The sequence below is a fragment of the Podarcis melisellensis genome (assembly GCF_964234715.1).
Source record: "Podarcis melisellensis genome assembly, chromosome: 1".
Taxonomy (NCBI): Eukaryota; Metazoa; Chordata; class Lepidosauria; order Squamata; family Lacertidae; genus Podarcis; species Podarcis melisellensis.
The window spans coordinates 25,227,127-25,245,136 of record NC_138528.1 but is presented as its reverse complement, the minus strand read 5'-3'; the positions used below and the strand labels follow the sequence as shown (position 1 = coordinate 25,245,136).

Genomic DNA, 18,010 nt, shown 5'->3' with positions numbered 1-18,010 from the left:
CATTATTTCATTGTTAAATCGTTCATGTCCAAATCATATTTCCATCCACTCATATCTATTTTTATCTATTATAGTATTGCAAGTGGTTTTTTTTTTTTTTTAGAATCCTGCTGATGTATTTACTTCTATACAATGCTTTGTCATATATGCAATAAAAGTTTCCCATTCTTTTTTAAATTTGTTATCATCCTGATTTCTAAGTCTACCAGTTAGTTTGGCCATCTCAGCATATTCCATTAACTTAATTTGCCAATCTTTTTTGAGGGCATTTTTTCCTCTTTCCAGCATTTGGCTATTCATATTTGTGCAGCTGGTCTGATGGTCTCCCTCACTCAGAAGCAAACATTTTGGAGGTAGCACTGGTGAGGGAGACCATCAGTCATGATGTAACTAAAATGCACATCAGAGTTTCATTGTTGTTTTAAAAATGTTCTTTCTTTGATCCCAACACCACCACTTAAAGAGAGCCAATCTTGCAGACCTGGGGAAATGGTAGCAATACTGTAGATGACTTTGTTGTTTATCTCATCAAATACTGTAGCAATGCTGGAAACATGTTTGGGTTTTGAAGAAGTAACAAAAGGGGGGGTGAGACATTTGCAGCTGTATGACAGCTCCCCCTACTGTTGGTCAGAAATAAACTCTTGTGGGCTCCTCTTGGATGGTGAATTCAAGGCATCAAGGTGACTTTTGTTTCAAAATATGAAGGTGCTGTAAATAGGTATTAGTTAGCGGGTGTTGTGTTATGCACAAGTTTTCGGTAGTTTGCATCATTTCATCAAATGTTTCTCAGTTTGGAATGGTTGAAGCTGAACCAAAAATGAGAAAAGCAAAGGGAATGCAGATCAAGCAAAGGGACAGCATCTGTGGTCTGTGCTCTAACAGAAGAAATAATGGTTGACTTCAATGCTTTTCTGGCAGTGCTCCTTTCTAGCATGTCTCAGACAGCATACTACAATTCCCACAATTCCCTGGAAAGGGTGGTCAATGGTTAAACCACTCTGGGAACGGGCGCTGCTTCAAATGTACAGTGTAGATGGAGCCCATGACTAACTCAGACCCATTCGTTTCAGTGTGCCTTCTCCAAGTAGAAGTTAGTTGAATACAACTCACTGTGGTTGAAAAACCAATGTGAGTATAATGAATGAATAATCAGTCTAATATGATTTTAATGAATGATTTGATTAACAATGCATCTGAGATCTTTAATAATGAAAATGCATGGGATTGAGAAATGAAAAAAACACCACCACCAGATTTATGCACTGCTATCAAATATGATGTACGGGATAGGCATATAAATCTAGATGCTCCCTACTACAATGGTGGCTTGTGAAAAGACATTTGGATGTCATGGCTGACCAGGATCTGAATCTTGGCTTCCCAATAATCTATTCACTCTGGTACTTGAGAGCTGAAATCAGGGTCTCTGAGCTAGTCAGGTTTGAGACAAATAACCCATGCCAGCAATGTAGTGTAATGCTCTAAAGCAGATACTCAAATATGCCATATTTTGTTCCAGAATTATCACTCATCATCGGACAGACAGACAGCTGAGCTTGGGAGGATACTGGGGCCCTTGTGTGCAAGTGGTTGTCATGATTAAGATGGAAGAATTCAAGTGAAATTAATTATAGGAACCTCTTTTTTGTCCTTTTGTTATGCAGTTCCGTGCATAGTTTTCTCATGCAGCATGTGGCCTATTTTCACTCTCCAAAGCTTTAATTAGGAAGCCTGGTTAAAAGCAAATTAATCTTACTGTGATGTCATACTCTCCTGCATCTTCACATGCAGGATACAGAATATAAGGAGAGATGTCATGTGCACTCAAGCATCCAGCACACGTAGATCATCTTTGGAAAATCAGATAAACATGCAATGAGTTTTAAGTGGGGTTAAGCAGATGTGATCCCCACATATTTACGGCAGATCTGAAAAGTGATATGAAAAATCCTTGCTTTAAAATTACCTCCATCTATTTGCCCGTCCACCAAATAAGAGGTAGAAATGTGCAAAAAGATTGAGATTGTTTTAAGCTTTAAAGTTTTTGTGTTGGTTCATAAGTTTGTTCCAATTGTATGATCCCATGGCTACCATACGGGGAAAATACAATTAAAAAGTTTCTCAGTTACCAACAGGAGATAATATTAAAGGAAGCTTAAGAAAGTGAAAGCTCCCCTCCCTTAACTTTTTCCTTAATTACTTCCATTTTTTTAACCACTTCCCATAAAATATCTTGATGTGGTTTCATATCAACAATAAAAACAGTGCAAAAGAATTCCATATTAAAATGTCCATATTTGCAAACAATTAAAACATCTCTCTGTGTGTAAATATCTCCACTTTAAAGGATTATTGAAAAAGGAAGTTCTTCAGTAAGTGCCAAAAAGACAACAAAGGACCTCTCTGATATGTAATAAGGAGTTCCAAAGGGGAGAGCCAACCATGCTAAAGGCCCGATTCACATTTTACTGTATCTGCAGGAGACCCTGTCCTGCAAAGTACAGTGATCAGTTAGCTAGCTATATATGGCATGAAACAAACCTTTTAAATACATTTTAAAAAGAAGAAGAAAGGAAAGTTTGTTCATTCTTGTAGCTTACTTTTAGCAAAATAAGATTATACGATAGCAAAACAGTTTGAAATTGTGCAATAAAAGGAGCAGGAGTAGATTTAACTCGGACTCAAAGAATCTGACACAATAACAACTGCCTTTAGAAAAGGAACCCCAGTGCAGGAGAAACAGCTTTCGGCCGCCAAAGGAAATGAATATGATGGCACCTTTTCATGACTATAATTACCTAGCCCTAAACTTCTGTGTATGAGAGATTTAAGCAATTTGCAGCAAAAGAGCAGCATGGCAAAAACATTGTTGCCATAGTGGGCAGAAAGGGAAGCAAAGATACGGTATAATTCCTCTCTGTTTGCTCACAGGCACCCTGGATATTTATTATTAAACTTAATGATGGGAGGGAGAGACTTCTCAGCCTTATTAATGTAATTACCGTAATCTATTATCAGCTTGTGAGAATAAGGAGGTATTTAGTCTGCAATCTGAGGTTGCTTCCAGATGACCTGTTTTATTGAGCATTCATCCATTTGTTGGAGATGCTATACCAGCCACATTCACAGCATATATTTAAAGCACTATGATGCCACTACAAATGGTCATAGCTTCCCACAAAGAATTATGGAAACGGTAGTTTATTATGGATGTTTAGAGTTATCAGGAGGCCCCTATCCCCACCTCCCAGGGCTACAGTTCCCGAGTGGTTTAACAATCAGGCCCTCTTCACAGAGAACACTAGAAATGGCAATTCAGGGAGCGAACAGGCAGCTCCTAAACAACTCTCAGCACATTTAGCAAACCACAGCTCCCATAATTCGTTTGGGGGGGGGGACTCTTATTTTCAACTGCTTTCATAGTGTTTTTATTGTGTGCTGTGAATGCACACGCAGTACCAGCTATTTATTGAACATTCATCTGACTTGTTTGTGGGGAGGTTCTATGACATTATGTCATGCAATTGTTATCCCACAATTTCCTGTGCACTTTATTGTCACTTTATTTGCCAGAAAGTCTGATTTCTTTTCCCCCCTCTTCTTCTTTTGGGTGTGGGAGGGCAGATTTGTTCCACAAGAGCACCAAATCCATCTTAATAGTGAAACCTGAATTTGCCAATATGAGAGTGAGGCTGTGTGCATACACGGCTATATTCAAAGCACATTTCCCACCCAAAGAATCCTGGAACAATAGTTCACCCCCCCACACACACCAAGCAAGAGTTCCTGGGACCCTTAACAGAATTCACAGAATTCTCTTTGGGAGGGGGGTTGCTTTAAATGTATGCTGTGTATGCAGCCTGAATCCCACCTGCAAAATGGGAAGTTCCCAGAGAAAATAATATTCAAAACAAACTTTGGCCCATGAGAGTAAAAGCAACAGTGCACAAGTCCTCATTTCCCCAGCCCTGCTCCTTTTACTTTTAAATGTGTTTGCATTGTATTCTGTACCTTGAAAACCCAGGTTAGTTCTTTCTTCTGACACATAACGAGACTTCCCCTTGTATGTATTTACTGTCGGTCATTAAAAATGGAGCTAAGCAGTTTGCGGCTCAGTTTTACAGGGTAGATCTAACTTTCTTCTCACATCTGCGAAGACGTGCTAGCAGCCAATAACACTTTTATACAATACTTCCCCCCCCCACCTCCCTGCTCTTGATTACATAAAGATTGTGCTAATCACTTCGAAAAGCCAAAACACATTTTAAACAGTCTCAGGGGGATGACTATTTTCAAAGCTAATCCTTCTCTACAATTAAACAGTTATATGCTAAGCCTGTGAGAAATTAAAGGAAGCTTCGTTTTCCTTCCATCTTCTGCACCTTGAGTCAATAGGAGAGTGGTAGGTCAGTAGACAGAGAATCTGTGGCACTCTGGATGTTGCTCAACTCCAACTCTCATTGGCTGCACCCAGGGCAGTGGGATTCACAGTCCAACTGAATGGCCCCTGGACCCCCAACCCTGTTATAAGACACCAGGACAGCACTGAATGAATCAAAGCAATGCAAACAGAGCTTAGTTCCTAGGCATCAGGCAAGGCATATTTCAACATTAAAAAAAGCTAGACAGAAAACCCTTGCTGCTCTGCAGCCAGAGCCCTCATGCTGATGCTTAAGTATGAAGAAGGGAAATGATTCAGCAGAGCACATGGTTTGCCTGCAAAAGGTCCCAGGTTCTCTCCCCAACATCTCCAGGTAGGGCTAGGAGGGAAACTCTGAAGAGCTACAGCCTGTCAGTGTAGACAGGACTGAATTAGAAGGACTGATGGTCTGACTTTGTATACAGCACCTTTTATGTTTCTACTACTATGCTGGTATCAGGGGTTTTACACCACCAGGGCTCCCAATCCCAAGATGTGTTCTAAGTGCATTCAGTGAACATGCTCAGAATCCCCCTTGAAGATCAGAAATGAAGCTGGCAGGGTCTGGCATGTTAGGGGGAGCACTTTAACATCTAAATACTGGCTCCAGCCCTTTGGCCCTTCAGCTTTCCTGCAAAACCATTACTCGCACATATCAGGGGAAGCTGCCCCCCTCACCCAGATTTTTGATTAATGGTTTTAATGTAAGCTTCAGGAAGAGAACCCTGGTGAAGATTATGTGTGATGTAAATAAGTCAGTTTTAAGTTTTGATTTAAATGACTGAATGGATCAATTAAATCAGTACATGGAAGCAGCATCCTTAAGCTGTGCCTTGTACATAGTTTACAATACATTGTGACACAGAAAAGCAATCAAGGCTTTGAAAGGCTGGAAAAAGGATACAGTTGAATGATGATCCTGTCTCCACTATTAAATGGAACAAATTTATTTAAAATATACATTTGTACAAGAGTATTGGCACACTGGAATAGATTTGCGTCTTAAGGTTTCACGCAATCGTGTTTTCGAGTCAGAAGTACAGATCCTTCAGGATTTGATTGATCCTGTAGGATTTGATTGGTTGTTTTGCTACATCATTTGAGCTGCAGTCCTAAACAAGAAGGCATACTTTGCTGCCTCCATTGCATCCTCATTATACTATTCGGCAGCGCTTTTCCTGGTAGTATGAGGCCTTTTACAGCCTGGAGATAGCAGAAACAATAGCTCACTGTGACTTGTTTGCAAAGCATTTTGAGGAGAACATTGCTTGCATCCACTACACCCTTTATTCTGCTCTTACATGAATCTTAAGGGGTGTCCAGAACACTATCCTGTTGTGTTGGTTGAGTTTCAGTTAGTAAGGCTGGGGTAAAAGGACCCCTGGACGGTTAAGTCCAGTCAAAGGTGACTATGGGGTTGTGGTGTTCATCTTGCTTTCAGGCCAAGGGAACACTGTGACGGAAACCAGAGCGCATGGATTCACGTTTACCTTCCCACCGGAGTGGTGTCTATTTATCTACTTGCACTGGCATGCTTTCGAACTGCTATGAGAGCAATGGGAGCTCAACCCATCACAGGGATTCAAACCACAACCTTCTGGTCGGCAAGTCCAAGATGCTCAGTGGTTTAGACCACAGCGCCACCCACGTAGTCAAGGTGTTTGGATCAGTCAGGGTGACTGCTTTCCCTCTGGATCCTTGCCCCTCTTGGTTGATAAAAACTAGCAGGCAGGGGACAGCTGGCTGGGCCAGGGAGGTGATTAATGACTCCTCGTGAAAGGGGGTTGTCCCTGCCTGCTTTAAAGAGGAAGTGGTAAGACCACTGCTTAATAAACCCTGCTTGAGTTGTACAGCTTCCAATTGCCCCTTCTTGGGCAAGTTTCTTGAATGGATGGTTGCGGACTAGATCCAGGTGCTCTTGGAGGAAGCAGATGTTCTAGATCCATTTCAATTGAGATTTGGGCACAGAAACTGCTCTAGTCACCCTCTATGATGACCTCTGTCTGGAGAGAGACAAGGAAATGTGTCTCTGTTAACTCTACTTGACCTTTCAGTGGCTTTTGACCATGGTATATTTCTGGAGCAGCTGTCCAAGTTGGGGGTGGGTGGCACGGCTTCCAGTCCTACTTGGATGGTCGTTTCCAGAGGGTGATGTTCGGGAAGTGCTAGTCAGCTTTGTGGAGCCTTCATTCAGGGTTCGTCTTTATCTCCCACGCTGTTCAACATCTACATGAAACCACTGGGTGGGGTCATCCAGAGTTTTGGAGTATGCTGTCTGCAATAAGCTGATGACACGCCGCTCTACTTCTCCTTTACATCTGCAGGTGTAGCAGTGGATGTGTTGGACTGTTGCATAGACTGGATTAGAGCCAATTAACTGAAGCTCAATCCAGATAAGTATGACACACTGTTAGTGGGTGGTTCCCTAGACCAGATGGATGGGAGGTAGCTGAAGAAGAAGAAGAGCTTGGATTTGATATCCCGCTTTATCACTACCCAAAGGAGTCCCAAAACGGCTAACATTCTCCTTTCACTTCCTCCCCCACAACAAACACTCTGTGAGGTGAGTGGGGCTGAGAGACTTCAAAGAAGTGTGACTAGCCCAAGGTCACCCAGCAGCTGCATGTGGAGGAGCAGAGTCACGAACCCGGTTCACCAGATTACGAGTCTACTGCTCTTAACCACTACACCACAGCTGACCCTACACTTCTTCGGAACGTAGCTTGGGGATACTCCTTTTGTCTATGCTCTAGGGTAGATTACTTCAATGTGTTATATGTGGGGCTGCCTCTGATGATGGTTCAGAAACTTCAGTGGGTGCAGAATTTGGCAGCCAGGTTGCTCACTAGGGCAAGACAATTCGAGCATATAACACCGATCCTGGCCTGACTTTACTGCCAGTTATTTTCCTGGCTTGTAGCACTGGGAGTAAACACCTTTGGATCCGGCATTTCTGAGCTGATTTGCATAGGATTGCTACTGTGGGTTAAGTCATGGTGAAAAAAGCCCCCCGCTATCATTAGTTTCAAGCTACCTTTCTCCCAGCACTTTCCCCCCAGCATCGAATCACTTCATCTCTTTGCTGCTAGCAGCTTGCTTTATAAACATAGTGGGCGATACAGCTTCTGCCCTGAGGAATGTACAGTTGACAAAGGTAATTGCAGAGGGAAACAAAGCTGCATCGATCAGGCTGACAGTGGACACATGCACATTGAAGCCATATGCGCTGGTTATTGGTTCCATTTCCACTCCACACACTTCGTCCTGCATTCACCCCTCCTCTTCCCTTCCTCATTCATCACGTTTGTCTTCTCTGCCTCATGCCTGTGGCTTTGGCCTGTTCCCTTTCTAATTCTAAATTCCATTAGTAATGAGGCAGAAAGGCAGGTGTAATTAAACTTGTGTCAAGAGGGATATGAACAAGGAGAATGCAATATTCTGGTGAACAAGCTTTATAGGGTAGTTTCCTATTAATGTACTAAAATGTGGGTGAAGCTAACCCAGACTTTAGCTAGAGACATAATATTTCTTGAAAAGCTTTGTTGTTGGGGAGAGACATTTAGCGGAGGAATGAAATATATCAAATACTGGATTTCTAATCAGACTTACTTTACTACTTTAAGAATATGGAATGTACTGTGTATGACATAGGACATAAAACTGCATTTTTCGAGGGGTATATTTGGATCCATTTAAAAGTATAAATGCCTTTGAACCATAGAAATCCAAAATAGATATATCTTAGTCTCTGCTTATTAGGAAAAATAGGAGTGTCAAATTTGTGGGAGAAAGGATAGCCATAGAATGAAGCAATGACAAATATCAGAGACTGAAAGGAGAAAACTGACATTCATAGGACAGGCAACAAACCATAAGGAAGAATGGGGAAGGGGAATCATGTCATCGGAAAAGAAAGATATAATGCTCCATTGTTAAAAACGAGGAAGTTGGAACATTTTTCTATGTAAAGAAAATGGAAAATCAAGAGAAATAAAATCCTGATAGACAGAAAAACTTGGATAAGGTGTGTATGTTAGAAGAACAGTAAACAATAAGTGCTTCGAAGTACATTGTGTGAGCTTCAGTAACAATAAATTAATTATTGTAATGATATATACATAAAAGTATAGAAACCCTGTGATGGGGGTGGGATAGTAGTACACAGGAGAAACAATAAATTAGAAAGTAAATAGAAAATGCTAAAAAAAAGAATGGAATAAGTATAGAAAATGGGAGAAATGGAGGCATTATAACAGTTTGAAAAGGGGAATATATGAAAATGAATGACAGCCATCCATATGCTCCATGAAATGAGCACCAAGCAAAGTTACAAAGTTAATAGAATGAACTCAGTGAGCGGAAGAATTGTATAAGTAAGTAACTGAAAGAAAACCAGAGGCATTTAAAAAGCATTAAAGAGTTTTGACATTTCACCCTGAAAAAGCAGTAACAATAGAGGAAAGACATCAATAAGAAAAAGAACAGTATTCGTTTCAAGCTAGGTCACCAAGTATTTGAAAACAGTTCAGAGCAGAGTAGCATATATAGTGTAGAAAAGAAAAGAAATGAAGGGGGAGGAATCACAAGTGTTGAAAAATACGCTGAAAAATATTATAAAATATTTAAAACACTAGGGATGGTGGAAGCATTTCAAGTGAGAGGGTCAAAGTTGTGCAAGAGAAACTAGTTGAATGGGGTGGGGAATTTTGAAAGTCCACTTTCAAGCTGGGCTAAATTCATAATAGAACTTTCCTCGTATTTCATCTTCTCCTTTCCCCCTCCCTCTTAATTACTTAATTCATTTAATTCATTCAATTACTCTTAATTCATTCAATTACTCTTAATTCATGCCCATTCTTTAACAGATTACAAGGACAAAAATAAAAATAGCAAAATATAAAACCCCACCCCATATCCCCTTGTTTTTAATAATTATTTAATGTAATTATTTAATGCAATTTGATTTGATTTTTATCTCACTACATCTGAGTAAAGGGCAAATCCTTACAAATAGTACTGATATTGCATAGAGAACATAATATCAGAAAGATCCATAACTTCTTATTCTTTGACCACGAAGTTCATGGGCTTCAGAAAACAGATTTGCATGAATTGAAAGGGTAATAATAATAATAATAATTTATTTATACTCCACCCATCTGGGTGGCTCCCAATAGAATTTTAAAAACACGATAAAACATGTTTAGACAGTCAGGTTTTACCCTAATTTACTCGGTGCCTATTTGTATCATTAGCTGGACTTGACTCCTACCTTTCTTAAAGAGGCATGTGCCTCTCTGAAGGGTATTCTCATTTTATTTGGAATGATTGAACGGAAGGCAAATGGATAGACCAGTGTGATGTGGGTAGATTATCAGTCTGGGAAACCTGAGCTCATGGCCCCATTCTTGTGCCCATCGCTATCTCTTGACATAACCAACCTCACTTGGCTTTTGAGGGAGTAAAATGAGGCGGTGAGATAACTATGTGTGCCACTCTGTGATCCTTGGAGGGAGGGTGGGGTGAAAATGAACATAGTTTAATTGGGTTTGCTTTTTTAAGGGAGAAGGCAATTGGAGACGTGTTGTTGCACACACAAATGTAAGGTTGTGGTCATCCAGCAGGAGCATTGTTGCAAAAGTGGGTTTAAAGGTAAAGGGACCCCTGACCATTATGTCCAGTCGTGACCGACTCTGGGGTTGCGGCACTCATCTCGCTTTATTGGACGAGGAAGCTGGCGTACAGCTTCCGGGTCATGTGGCCAGCATGACTAAGCCGCTTCTGGCGAACCAGAAACGCCATTTACTTTCCCGCCGGAGTGGTACCTATTTATCTATTTGCACTTCGACGTGCTTTCAAACTGCTAGGTTGGCAGGAGCAGGGACCAAGCAACGGGAGCTCACCCCGTCGCGGGGATTCGAACCGCTGACCTTCTGATCGGCAAGCCCTAGGCTCTGTGGTTTAACCCACAGTGCCACCCACGTCCCTAAAAGTGGGTTTACGTGGCTGTAATCTGAAGACTCTGAAAACCTTCCTTTAGTTTATTTGTGTGTGTTTTTAAAGGGGGGGGGGGGCTTATGATGGCCAATCTGGTTGGTATGATTTAGAAGGGAGCCCAGGCACGTTAAAGAATGATAAACTGTCACAGAAGATGTGTGTTAGAATGTAATCCTGTTAAAAATGTCTCTGCAGTATCACAGCATCTTACATAATTGAAAAGGAACTGGTCCTCTATGACAGAGGCGGCTTGTAAGAGATCAAAGCCTCAAACAGTGCATTAGGTAATCTGTCCATTTCCACAGGAGCACAGGGCACACCAGTGAGGCAAAAATTGAATGTTCTGCCTTAACCAGGTGTGAGGCTTTGATTTGGATTGTGCTGTGAAAAACAAAATAGATCAGTTTATTTAGCTAGCTAATGTCGGCATCTCCCCCCTCCACGCGCACACGAACACACACACACACACAAACATTTGATACAGTTTGGGTAAAATCCTGGCAGCTGTTAATTACCTGCAATTTAATAAACAGCGGGAGCTTAATGTGTGCCATACTTCTCTCTGTACTTTACTCTATTATATAAGTTACTGTAAGATCAACTAATGCCATCAGTTCAAACAAATGTATTGAAATGTAAGTAATGGAAGCATTGCCCCCTTATTAGAAAATACAAATTAATCATCAAGCGTGAGATTTTTCATAACCAGCATTATCCCAGCATGCTTTAAGGAACTAAATATTTCAGCTTTAAATTTAAATAATGAATAATGCCAGAGGGAGAAAGCAAAATTAGGACTGCTTTGAACATTACTGGCTGAACTGCATGGTAAAACCTTTCCAAATGGAACAGAACACTCTCTCATTTATCATCCCCAGCATCAGGTCATCAAAGATACTAGAGGTAGTATTGTCATTGTAACTACTAGCCGTTGATAGCTTCGTCCTCCATGAATCGGTCTGAGCCACTTGTAAAGCCAGTCAAGTTGGCGGCCATCCCTACATAATGTGGGACGAAGTTCCACAGTTACATTGTACTACAAGAACAATATTCTCAGGGCTGGTGCTACCATTAGGCAGAGTAAGGAAGCTGCCTCAGGTAGCAGTTTCCGGGGGGCAGCAGGGGCAGCCCCAGCCATTTCTCTTTGCATGATATCAGAGCTGTGTGTTGTACAGAGCCTGTCACTGTAGGTAGGTAGGTAGGTGTACATACTGCATAACATTTATAAACAGCTTGATTGTACAAAACTTCAAAGCAGTTTACATTAAAATAAAGAAAAATTCACAACCATACTTTAAAACATGTGTGCACCCTCTAAACTAGCCTGCTGCTCTCAAGGTCAGTGGAGGATGCTATCCTATTGCCAGTATTAAAGTAAGATCCAATCAGCTTCTTGTATGCAAAATGGGGAGGTGCCATCTTGTCCTCTGCTTCAGGTGGCAAATAGTCTTGGGCCACCCTTGCATGTGTGGTGTGAAGAATTACTTAGCTCACTGGAAAAGCTTTGTACGCAGAAGGTCCCAGGTTCCACCCTCAGCATTTTCAGGCAAGGCTGAGAGAAGACTCTCAGTCAGAAATCCTGTCAGAAACCCTGGAGAGCCAGTGCCAGATGGACCACTGAGCTAGATGAACCATTGGTCTGACTCGCTATAGAACTGTTTGCTATGTATTGGATGGGGCGGTTGGGGGATGTTTGTCCTGAATCTCCCAAACACCCAACCACATTAGATGACTCCACTTTCTGGCGTTTTGAGAGGAGAAGAAAAACTCCACTCCCATTCTCTCCACACAATGCATGGCTTTATTATGCACCTTGGTTGTATAGGGGTAGCAAGCGGTACCTAACTTTGAGGTGCACCACAGTCACTGCTGCCCCCAAAATCCTACCAGGAACTCTGTGCAGCCTAAAACTCTAACCTGAGCTTGCTGCCCACTGCTATGTCATTAGCCTGGGAACCAATTATCCTTCTTGCTTCCCCAGCTGATTTTTCCACTTGGCTTTAGAAGCTGGGGGAGAGGGAGAGGGAGAGAAGCCGCCTAGATTATTTATGTTACCATTTCACAAAGTTAATGAATTTCTGTGCACAGGATGTTTGTCAGTTAACAATGCCACGTTATTTATTTTCCCTTCTCTCCCTTTCTTAACAGATTTCTCAAATCCAGCCTCAAGCTAAAATGAATGCCTTGCCAACTGAAGGAAGCTGAGGACCCTGTCACCGCAGCGAACAGAAGTACTAATCCAGCCATCCTGTCCGCCTCTGGTTGACGTTTGGCACCTTGCTCTGGGTTACCTGTATGGGACACAGTTACCTTAGCATTCAGCATACATGGCGAGAGGCAACAACATGTGTAAGCCTGGCTAGCAGGACAGCGACTTTCCAAGTGAAAGGCCATCCAATTATAAACGGATTATTTTGCATTTCGCCTCTGGGACGTTACCTCTTACCTGCATAGAAACACAGCATCTCTTTCCATTTTTTAAAAAACTTCTTTTTGCTAGCATTTCCCCCCTTTTTTCAGTATTTTGTTTCTTCATTTAGAAATGGGCCCGTGGACTAGAATGTGGCCCGTGGACAGGGTTGTTTTCTTTAAATCATGGCTTGTCTTTTCTCTGGGCCTCTCCATGCAGTTCTCCAAAGCTCTGGCCTGTCCAAGTGTGTGCCGCTGTGACCGGAACTTTGTCTATTGTAACGAGCGAAGTTTGACCTCAGTGCCTCTTGGGATACCGGAGGGTGTAACTGTACTCTACCTCCACAATAACCAAATTAATAATGCTGGATTTCCTGCAGAGTTGCACAATGTCCAGTCTGTGCACACAGTCTACCTGTATGGCAACCAGCTGGATGAATTCCCCATGAATTTGCCCAAGAATGTCAGGGTTCTCCACCTGCAGGAAAACAACATCCAGACCATTTCTCGGGCTGCTCTAGCACAGCTCTTGAAACTGGAAGAGCTGCACCTGGATGACAATTCCATCTCTACCGTGGGGGTTGAGGATGGGGCATTCCGGGAAGCTGTTAGCCTCAAGCTTCTATTCTTGTCCAAGAACCACTTAAGCAGTGTGCCTGTTGGCCTTCCAGTGGACTTACAAGAACTACGAGTCGACGAAAACCGCATTGCCATCATATCAGACATGGCCTTCCAGAATCTCACAAGCTTGGAACGTCTCATAGTAGATGGCAACCTCCTTAACAATAAAGGCATTGCAGATGGCACCTTCAGCCACCTCTCCAAACTCAAGGAATTCTCTATAGTACGGAATTCACTAACATACCCTCCCCCTGAACTCCCAGGTACAAACCTGCTTAGGCTTTCTCTACAGGACAACCAGATTTCACACATACCACTTTCAGCCTTTTCAAACCTCCACCAGCTGGAGAGACTCGATATTTCCAACAATCAGCTCCGGATGCTGTCCAGAGGTGTCTTTGACAACCTTCGCAACTTGAAACAACTCACAGCAAGGAATAATCCCTGGCTATGTGATTGTAGTATTAAGTGGGTCACCGAATGGCTCAAGTTAATCCCTTCCTCTATCAATGTGCGAGGGTTCATGTGTCAGGGACCAGAGCACGTCCGAGGCATGGCTGTCAGGGAACTCAACATGAATATGTTGTCATGCCCCACAACCACCCCTGATCTGACACTGGTTACCCAAGCTCCCTCTACATCCCTGCCAACCACAGTAACCCCAACGTCACCGGTCTTTACACCAAGTAACAAACACACTCCTCTTCCCCACACTGTAGCCACACTCCCCACTGTGCCTGAGAGGGAAGACGAAGAAAAAGTGACCCCTCCCATTACTGAACAGTTCCAACTCTTCATCCACATTGTGAATGACACTTGCATCCAAGTCAGTTGGCATTCCCTTTTCAACGTGATGGCCTACAAACTGACCTGGGTTAAAATGGGCCACAGTCTGGAAGGCGGCATCATTCAGGAACGGATAGTTAGTGACAAGAGGCAGAACATTAGCTTGGCGAGCCTAGAGCCCAAATCCACGTATCGGATTTGCTTGGTCCCCTTGGATGATTTTAATAATTACCGAGTTGGCGAGGACACCGTCTGCTCTGAAGGCACCACCAAGGCTTCCCTGCTGAGCAATGGAAGCAACACGGCTTCCAGCCATGAACAGACCACTTCTCATAACATTGGGTCCCCGTTTCTCTTGGCAGGCTTGATCGGGGGTGCCGTGGTGTTTGTACTGGTGGTCCTGCTCAGCATCTTCTGCTGGCACATGCACAAAAAGGGACGCTACACCTCTCAGAAATGGAAATACAACCGGGGTCGGCGGAAAGATGACTACTGCGAAGCAGGGACCAAGAAGGACAACTCCATCCTGGAGATGACGGAAACCAGCTTTCAGATTGTCTCCTTAAATAATGATCAGCTCCTTAAAGGAGATTTCAGACTGCAGCCCATTTATACCCCAAATGGGGGCATTAACTACACAGACTGCCACATCCCCAACAACATGCGCTATTGCAACAGCAGTGTCTCAGACCTGGAGCACTGCCACACGTGATAGTTGAGGGGGTTGTGTGGCGAGACACCTGACGCTGAGAGCAAAAACTCAGAGGGAGGAAAACAAAACAAACCTACTCACACAAAACAAACAAAACAAAACAAAAATTACATTTGATAAATGTTATACAGATGCATTTGTGCATTTGAATAATCTGTAATTTATATGGTGTACTATATAATGGGATTTAAAAAAAAGTGCTATCTTTTCTATTTCAAGTTAATTGCAAACAGTTTTGTAACTCTTTGCTTTTTAAATCTTAAAAGAAAAATATATTGCTGAAGTACTGTACAGGGTTGTACAATAAGAACCCAATGCCATGGCAAAGGAAGGAACATCTCATTCTTCAAACATTAACCACTTTGCTTTCTTGGAGCTGTTTGGGGGATAGCAGCTCGTACATTTTCCAGTAGTTTTAGGAGATAAGTTTGTATTAAATGAGGACTCATGTGGAATGTCTAAGGTAGAGCAAATGACAGGAGAAATACAAATTAGCCTCCTCTTTTGGTTCATAAAATTGGAGTAACTCATGTTAAACTTAGTTCATCACTTCTACCTGCCTCTGTACCTTTTAATTTTCCCCCTCCCAGCCAGAGAAGAAATTAGGGCCTTTTTGGTATCAAACACTATGAATCTCCACCATTGTTTATGTTGATAGCTTTTCTTCCACCCACAGGATGCTCATAATGCATCTGTCCCTGATGTGAAAATATTCAAGGCAAAATCTTAGTTTGTTTTTAAGTTCTCATAAAAATCAGGACATTATTTTTAAAAAGAAAATCCTGACCAGTCTTGTCAGAACTTTTAGTCTACATTCAGATTTTTATATTCTTATTCCCCCCACCCCACCCCACCCCAAAAGCACATTTCTTTAGTTCTGGCCAAGACCAGAACTAAAGTTGGCCTTGAACTTATTGAAGAGTATTCATTCCAGCAATCCAAACAGATGTGGTTAATTGGTCAGGGCAGCAAGCAATACCGATTCTTATCACTAGAAGTATAATCCAAAATGCTCTTAACTCAACAGAGGAATTCATGTTGCTATTTCTCAGCTTCACATCTATCCCTGGCTAACTCAGACTGAAATCTGATATACATGTACCTGGGAGTAAGGCCCATTGACCTCAATGGGGCTTAATTCTGGGCAGATATGGTTCAGATTGTGCTCTAATAATAATAATAATATTTTTTTTTACTTCACTCACTGAAGTTCGCCAGCTCCATGAGGAGGAAAGTGAATATTGCAAGGCTTTTAAAGCATAAAAACAATTCAGTGAGGTGTGTTCCACAGTTCTCCAGAGAGATAAAATCATCAGGCCTAAATTCAGTTTTAGCCGGGCAGAAGATAATGTGTCAAGAAAAAGATCCAGTTAAATATGTTTTAAAGGATTTGTGAGGCGCATGTCACCTTAAATGCATTCCACATCCTTTGACAATCCCACTTTGGTAGAATGTGTTTGGTCCTTGAGGCTACAGCAGTGCTCCCAATTTTGTCTGATTTCCACCAATATTATTTTGAGAATGTTGTACCTCTGCAAATGTCACCCTGGGAATGTATGCTGTACAGTCCCTATTAAAATGAAACGGAAATTGACTCAACCACTCCTCCCTTTAAAGCTTGAACACACCCACATAATCCCAAAATATGTGATATCAGAGCACACAAAAAATCATAAGAACAAATTCTATTACTTGCTTTCCTTGACTTACATTGATTGGGGAGGTAGAGCTTTTATCAAAACCCTTTCCTTACATCAGAAAGACCAGGCACAAGTTGTCATCTCAATAAAATACGTTTTAATTGAAAAGTTAACCACAATTACTTTTGAGAAACTGGAATTACTTAAGGGGTTGAGCTGAGAGGGCAGTTAGTACTTGCTCTACTCTGTCTCTTGTTCATCACCAAACTGAATTCTGCACACAGCTTCTTCAGTCCCTTGACAATCTTCACCCGCCACTCCAAGGAGATTGATCAGCACTTTGGCATACAAAGGCAGAGTACAATCACTTCCCGAGGAATTTTGTCCTTTCCCACCCAACACCTTTTATAACCACATTTTGGATTTCCATTCTATATTCTGTATATTTGCTATTTTCTCCAGCTATAACAGGTATTTTAGGCAACCTGTGTGGCTACTGTAATAGTGAAGTCACTGAACCTTTGCTAAATAAAAGGCTGCCGTATGGTTTGAAATGGTGTAATTTTAGCTAGAAACCTTTATGCAAAGTGTTTTCTTTTTCTTCCGGCTATATAAGCTGTTTGGCTGTTGACAAAAGGAAAGTCTTTTAAAACATAAATAGTGGTATGACTCTCCACAGTAAAAAAGTACTTGTGTGTGTGTGTGTGTGTGTGTGTGTGTGCGCATAAGGAATCAGAGAACTGTAGAGTTGGAAGGGACCCCAAGGGTCATCTAGTCCAACCCCCTGCAATGCAGGAATCTCAGCTAAAGCATCCATGATACATGGCCATCCAACCTGTTTGAAACCTCCAAGGAAGAAGAGTCCAGTACCTCTCATGGGAGACCGTTCCACAGCTTTTACTGTCAGGAAATCCTTCCTGATGCTTAGTCGACTGGTGCTTGTTGCAAACATGCTCAACAGGGGTTACATTTAATCTACCCCGATTTAATATATAGATTTCATTTCAGCAGAGAGATGAATGAGAACTGGTTGGTACTAAAGGTGTCACAGCGCTACTGGCTGAATAGTCTAGGAACCAGTTTTCTTTTTCTTTTAAAGGCTAAATGTGGCTGATGTTCAAATGTATGACTGAAAGACTAAAAGTTAAGTGTAGAAAATATCAGCTGCATGTTAGTCCTCATTGCTCAATAATGCAGGCACACACAAAATTCAACCACAGATGTGCTGTTCCTTCTCACAGATCAATAATGTGGTCATGGTGATGGATAAGCTCAGCCTTCGGAATTAAAGTGAAGTGTCTAGACAGGAAGGCTGTTTCAAGGCCCACATAATCTCAGAGGCCATGCAGAAAGGGATCCATAATCTAAACTAGTGCTGCGCTGAAATCCAATTACTCAAAAGTTTTATGCTCCTGGGAAAGA

At 42.0% G+C, this 18,010-nt stretch overlaps 1 protein-coding gene across 6 annotated transcripts in view; it reads left to right on the top strand.

Moving 5' to 3' along the window:
- The window catches only part of FLRT2 (fibronectin leucine rich transmembrane protein 2), a 95,732-nt gene extending 78,590 nt beyond the window's left edge, over positions 1–17,142 (top strand). For all 6 annotated transcript variants that reach the window (XM_081911576.1, XM_081911578.1, XM_081911577.1 and 3 more), the window contains one exon: positions 12,569–17,142. In XM_081911576.1, the coding sequence (XP_081767702.1) occupies positions 12,963–14,948 (1,986 nt within the window). In that variant the 5' untranslated portion in view covers positions 12,569–12,962 and the 3' untranslated portion in view covers positions 14,949–17,142. The remainder of the gene's footprint in view (positions 1–12,568) is intronic.
- The last annotated feature ends 868 nt before the right edge of the window (positions 17,143–18,010 follow it).